This window comes from Phaseolus vulgaris, chromosome 8 (genome assembly GCF_051622355.1).
Source record: "Phaseolus vulgaris cultivar YP4 chromosome 8, ASM5162235v1, whole genome shotgun sequence".
NCBI classification, from domain to species: Eukaryota; Viridiplantae; Streptophyta; class Magnoliopsida; order Fabales; family Fabaceae; genus Phaseolus; species Phaseolus vulgaris.
Window position 1 is genome coordinate 2,069,059 of NC_143505.1, and position 7,101 is coordinate 2,076,159.

At 29.4% G+C, this 7,101-nt stretch overlaps 1 protein-coding gene across 1 annotated transcript; it reads left to right on the top strand.

Moving 5' to 3' along the window:
• The first annotated feature begins 2,183 nt into the window (after positions 1-2,183).
• On the top strand, positions 2,184-2,871 carry LOC137823481 (protein GLUTAMINE DUMPER 6). The gene has a single exon (XM_068628643.2). It carries the CDS (start codon positions 2,227-2,229, stop codon positions 2,650-2,652), a length of 426 nt encoding a protein of 141 aa, XP_068484744.1. The 5' UTR covers positions 2,184-2,226; the 3' UTR covers positions 2,653-2,871.
• Positions 2,872-7,101: the final 4,230 nt, after the last annotated feature.

The window sequence follows — 7,101 nt, forward strand, 5'->3', positions numbered from 1 at the left end:
CAGATTTTTTTTTTATCTCGTTTAAATTCGTTGATATAATATCATCAGGTTCAATCATTGCATCTGAGTTATTCATTGCATTTGAGTTATTGTTTTTACAACTCAAAATTTTGTCGTGATTTTATTCTTAAAAAAACTGTTGGAGATCTACACCAACTAGAGATAAGGACATTTTATTGTATATAAGTGGGGGCAAACCTCACCACATGAGTCGGTTTTATGGGATTAAGTTAGACTTAAAGTTCACTTCGTAATATGGTATCAGAGTCATTTCGAGTCTATTCTAACGAGTGTTTGTTAGATTTATCAGGTCACCCGCTATCGGATCGTTATCGGACCACCCATAATATATTGTCTCAGGTGCAAACAATACCTCAAAATTGACTTAAACAATATTATCTCTTTCGTATGAGATCAAAACTATGAAAGTATATTATTATTATTCTAAGAGATATAAATTACTATTTTTTTTAAAAAAAAAAATATCCGTACATATAATGGTGGGCCAAATTCTACAGTTACACAAGCAAAGGAACAGGAATTTCCTTTTCTTACACAATAATTATTTAATTTAATTTAATTTATGGTTTGAAATTGGATTGTCCACTAGAAGAAGGCTTTGTTTTAATTTAGAGTTTGAAATGGTGGGAAAAGCCTTAAGCATATAACGTCATCTCTAATATTCTTGATGAAGAAAACCTGAATTTTGGAGAAAGTAAAAGTGAGGAAAATCCAAATTACGAAGGGAATAGAGATTGCAAGTATCTAATTCCTGCACCCTTTCATCTAATGAAGCATTCATGGCAATACTTTAAAGCTTTGCAAAATATGTTACTTTATTTCATCATTTTCATTTACAAATGGAAACACTTGCTTTATTTCACCATCAAGAATCACATGGTTCCTATGTTTAAAGTTCCTAATGGAATATTTTTCACGATAATGAAACTTCAGAGAAGAAGCAAAAGAGTCTCATTCTCACAACTTGCACCACATTCTGGCCCTTGTTTTTGCCAAATTCATTAAATCTTGTTTTTTTTTTTCGATTTTTCGCATGATTATTAGCCACACAAACACTCACCATCAGTTCAAGAGGATGTTGTGTTTACGTCAACTTTGTAACTAGCATTGCACCCTTCTGTCATCCTTCACTGCACATAATATCACTGATTTGGACTCAATTTCAATCACAATAACGAATTTTAATACATATATTTTTTTTAAAATTACTCATTAAAAAATAAAAATATTTTTTAGGAATTTTTTATTTTGATCCAAACATAAAAAATAAATTACCCATAAAGGTTAATTTGACTTTGTTTTCTTTAGATGAGGAGTTGTAATGCTTCTAACCATATTTTTGGCTAGAGAAGCCACTTTCTTTCTGCATTCTGAACCATTTAGAGAAAAAGAAAACATGGCTTGCATGTGAGTAGGTAAAGACAGTAGGAACAAATTATGGTGAAATTCTATTGCTTTTGGCAAATTTTTCTTTCTCTTTTTTTTTTCTTTAATTTAGTTAAACTTGTTTAACTATTACTCAAAATCTTTACATTTCTGTTTCAATTTTTATACATAAAGATTATAAACAACTTTTTTAAACACTTAGGATAAAATAAATCTATCAAAACAAAGTAAAAAATCAACCCACAAAAATAAATGTTTTGCTGTCATAATAATACAAGTAGATAGATAATAAGTAGATGGATTTTGATCCAAAAGAAAAATACACCTTTTAAACCTGTATTTTTAGCCAAATCCACAACTATATTTGAATTAACACCAAAAGAACATAAATCAAAAGATTTTATAAACAAGTTTTGAAGTGACAGTGTTTGTGGGGAGCTAGAACCGAGTGTTTAGGTGCTAATCAAAAGCAGCACCACAGAAATATCCATTCCACAACACCAAATTGACATGAAGCAATAAAACACTGTTAATTTTTGAAAACAAAACAGAGGAACAGTAACATACCATCTTAGTAATTATCCCATAATATCAAACACTTCTGAAGTCACAAAACCAATAATGTAATTATTTCACTCCTCACATCATCTCCATAAAGCATCTAGCCAAGCACAAAAGGGAATCTTCCTCAATGCCAAAAGGGTACTTTTGTAAACCAAACTGTGCCATTTGTGCTATAAATTTCAGAACCACCACCCCACTTCATTTCACTGCAATCCAGAGAGAGACAGAGTAACACAGAGAGAAAGAGAGGGAGAGATGAGGCCAATAAACAGTGTATCATCATCAACATCAACATCACCAGTTGGTGTTACTGGGATCAAAATATGGAAGTCACCAATTCCTTACTTGTTTGGAGGCTTAGCAGTAATGCTGGCTCTGGTATCTGTGGCATTGGTGATCCTTGTTTGCTCCTACAGAAAACGTGATTCTTCTTCTGACTCGTCATCATCACCTGAAGCTGAAGACATGAAATCACAGGCAATGACCAAGATCCTACACACAAACTCAGAGCCTGAGGTTGTTGTCATAATGGCTGGCGATCACAACCCCACATACCTTGCCAAACCAATCACCTCTTCTTCACTCTACTGCACTTGTGGTGTTCAACCTCAACCCGAAACTCAACCTCAACCCGAAACTCAACCTCAACCAACCCCTTCATCAACCTCATCCACTGAGTGAAGGCTAATCGATCGATAACACCCCAAAGGCACCAAAGTTTTGCTCTAACTCTACACACTCCTCTTCCTTTTCAATTTCATGTTCCAGTGGTTTTGTGAGAGCACTGAATGTGATCACTGAAGATGAGTGTTTCTTTTTGAGAATTTTGTTTTCTTTTTCATAATGAAAGGATCTCCCGGCTTATTACACTTTATATTGATACACATATTTTGTTACTAATTATGCTTTTCATTTTCTTTTCTTGCACATACATAAGGTTTTAGAATGAAACTGTGACTACAATTTAAGACCTTGTATACCAGTAATGGACTTCAATGATGAAACATTGAAACTCATCTCATTGAAGGCAAGTGAAACTGAATAGTGAAAACAAGAAACCATATATATATATATATATAACAACCCCACAGAAAGAGAAACAAAAACATACATAGTTTTTCTCATATTCTTTTTCTAATGCTATCTTGAATAATCATGCATGGGAATTGCATTCTGTTGAACACAGTCCATGAGTTAAAAAAATAGAGGGTATATCTGCATGTCACTTAACACAAAAAGAAATTGTTGCATCTCTTAGCCAAACTTTTTCTTTTCTTTCCTTCTTTCTCTGCACCTTTTTCTTTTGTGTTTCTATGTAGCATATGATTCTATTTGTTTCTGAGTTAATGTTCTGAGTGGAGAATGCTATGAAAAAACGCAGAAGTGTAGCCATAAGAATTAAAGTGGGGCATCACCTATATAAAAACCAAACGCAAACAATCTTCAGTGCCCTTTTATTAAAATGAACATTCCAAATATAATATCTAGAGATAAAAAGAGAGAATAACTTTTGCTGGGTTCATGATAAGGTAATAACAAATATAAAGTTACAATTTTTTCTTTCAGCCCTTCTTTTCATCTTTTTTTTATCACAGTTTGAGTCACAAAACAACAAGTTGAACTCAAGATCAAGGAGCGTGTTCTTTTTCCAACATAATTTATTTCAAAGTCAAAGCTGTACATTACCAAAAACCAAACCTCTGATTAAAACACTAAAAATCAAACCTTAAACTACTTGGTCAATATTATCAAAGACAGATCACACAGATTTTATTTCTAATTACTAGACCAACTAAAAAATATCTTTAATATATTTTGATCTATGCAAATTTTTATACAGTAAGATCCATTTAAGAAAAAATCCAATCCAATCCATATATTAACAAATTCTTTCATTGCACTAATATATCTAATGAATGAATACATTATGTTGTGATTGTTAATTAAGGGACACAAAGAATCTCATTTGTACCAACAATAATGTTGATATATTACATCTCTCATTCCAATACTTGTTCAAGTTTCAACAGCAAAACACCTGTGTTTGAAGATGTTGGGAGAAAGTTGAATGAATGTTCCTATAAAATGTTAGAAGCTTAGTTGTTAAGCTAGTTGTTGCAAACATTATAAGAAAATCATTAAATAAAAATTAATTTTAGAGATATAAAATAATTAATTACTATATTGACTAAATTACACTACAAAAAAATCATTAAATAGAAATAAAAAAATAATTAGTTGTTATGGTGACTAAATTAGAGACTATTTTTAGAGATTATTTTTTTTGTATTCCTATATTAGTTTCTATCGTTGTTAAATAATTTCTAAATTTGTATCTAATTAGCTACCAGGTTTTAAATATCAATTATTTAGATTATAAATTTGGTAGCAAAAGATTTGGTAACTAATTAGATACCAATTTAGAAACTATTTAACAATAATAGAAACTAATTTAGAAAGAAAAAAAAAATTTAGTCTCTATGATTTTCTTATAGTGTTATAGACTAACAAATTACTGGTTTCTAAATTAGTTTCTATTATTTATAAATAGTTTCTAAATTGATATCTAATTAGCTACCAAAATTAGCTACCTAAGAGTTTTGCTACCAGATTTAGAATGTAAATAATTGGTAATTAAAACTTGATAGCTAACTAAATACCAATTTAAAAAGTACTTATCAATAATAGAAACTAATTTAGAAACCAAAAATTTTTTAGTCTCTAAAATAGTATCTAATTTAGTCAATGTAACAATTAATTATTTTTAGCCACTAAAATTAGTTTTTATTTAATAATTTGTAAGAGAATAAGTTAAAAAAATGTGTATGAAATAGTTTGTGAAATTTAAGGAAAAATGGATGTGAATGGAGATGAAATAATGAAGGGTAGCATTGAAGTGGGAAAAGGGAATGAAAGGGAGATAGAAAAGTGGTAGCATAGGATAAGACAGCATCTAGGCATGTGGAAGTGGAGCCCTTTTGTTTTGGAACCAACGTGGCCTTCACTTTGTGGGACCCACAAAGATTTGCTATTACTCTTCTCAACTTTTCAAGCACCGCCGAAACGCACACTTTCTTTCGTATCTTGTTTTTAGGTTCAAAAACGCGGCGCCATGGAATTGAAACAACTTCAAAACCTCAAACAAATACAAACCACCTTTAGACTGTGGTCGCACAACATCGAAACCTACAAAGTTTTCATGTTATGAAAATTATGTGATTAATTTAATCTTTGTTGAAAAAAAAAATGAAAATGATGTGATTAGTCGTTATTATTTAGGTTTTTGCACAAAAGTGGGTAATTTTTTTGGCAAATTATAATTTTAGATAATTTTTTTAAAATAGGTAAGTTGTACACCACATGAACTTCATAGTAGAGGTCATATTCAATGGATACAATTTTAGGTTATGTGGAAGTATCCACCAATACAACTTTTTCAATTTAGTTAAACAAAAATCACATGATTAAATATGAAATCAACTTTCAAGTGATGTACAATGACATGGATGACTTACACTACTACAAACAAATTATTAAAAAAAACTAATTTTAGAAATTAAAATAATTATTTACTATTTAATTAAAAAAATTATTTTATAAACTAAAAAGTTATTAGTATCTAAAGTAGTTTCTATTGTTAATAAAAAAATTATAAAATACTTTCTAAATTGATATCTAACCATTAGTTACCAATCTTTTAGCTATTTATTACTTCATATTCTAAATTAGTTTCTATTATTCTTTTATAGACTAATTTAGAAACTAAAATATTAGTAGCTAAAACATTGATAATTAATTTAGATACCAATTTAGAAAATATTCTACAAATATTTATTAATAATAGAAACCATTTTAAATACCAATAATTTTTTAGTTTCTAAAATATTATCTAATTTAGTCAATATAACGACGAAATATTTTTGGTCTCTAAATTTGGTTGCTATTTAGTTATTTTTCTCATAGTGTGAGTGTAAAACATAACTAAATTTGTATCATTTATATATGATTTCAATTATATTATTTTACACTAAAATCGTATGGATCATGTACGACTTTCACTCTAAAATTATTTATATGATACAACTTACTTATTTTCGCAAAAAATTTTTTTTACTCAAAATCAAAATTTGTGAAAAAAATTACACTAGTTTCATGCAAAAGCTATTATTTAAGGTGTGATATAACAAATGTGAAAAAGGAAAAAAAAATTCACCATTTTTTTAGATGAATTTGAGTTTTTTTTCTTCAAAAAAACTATATTAAAAGAGAAAGAGTGAATTGGATTGTATCAACCCTTTTACATGATAGGTGATGTAATGAAAAACTATAAAGATAAAAAAAATGAGGTAATTAACTATCTATAATAATAAAAAAGTGTGAGTATTTTGATAATCTCCTTTCTTCTAAATATGGATTCCCATAGTGTTTATTCTTTTTCCTCTTTACATAATCCAAACAAAAGAAGGAATAATTTATTTTTGATGTTTTTCTGTTCGTTCATGTTCCATCCATCCACTTTCCAGTATTCCAAACTAATCATGAAACTAAAAAAGGAAAGAAAATATACAGCAAGTTTTTAGTGATTTTATAGTAAATAGATAATCTAGTGATATTGTTTGAAGATGCCTCTAGGGTACAACATCATTTCTTCATGAGAATAGATAAGTGTTCTCCACATATATATTCATACACAGTAAGATCATCATCATTCATCTTGTGGCATGTGTTACCATGCTTTTTTATAGTATATACCAACCCATTAGTTTCTCTTTCACTAGTTTTTTACATGAACTGTGTTTTCTCTTTCATTTTTCATCACATCATTAATAATTTTTTTTCCCTTTTTACTTATATATGTAGTAACCCCATCCACAAAAGCTTCACCATTTTGCAAGAGATAATATGCTATGGGGATATTCCAAACATACTTGAGATACAAACTGTAGAGGATTGGCATGGTTGGAACCCTAGCCACCTCTCATGTCTCACTCACAACAATTTTGAGACAGACACCTCTCAAGTCCTATCAAGGTACATGTTGGTCATTGTACGGAAGCATAGCAGAAGAGATCAAAGGAGTGAGAAATAAATTAGTTGAGACAAAAATTTTAAAAATTAAAACAATTTTTA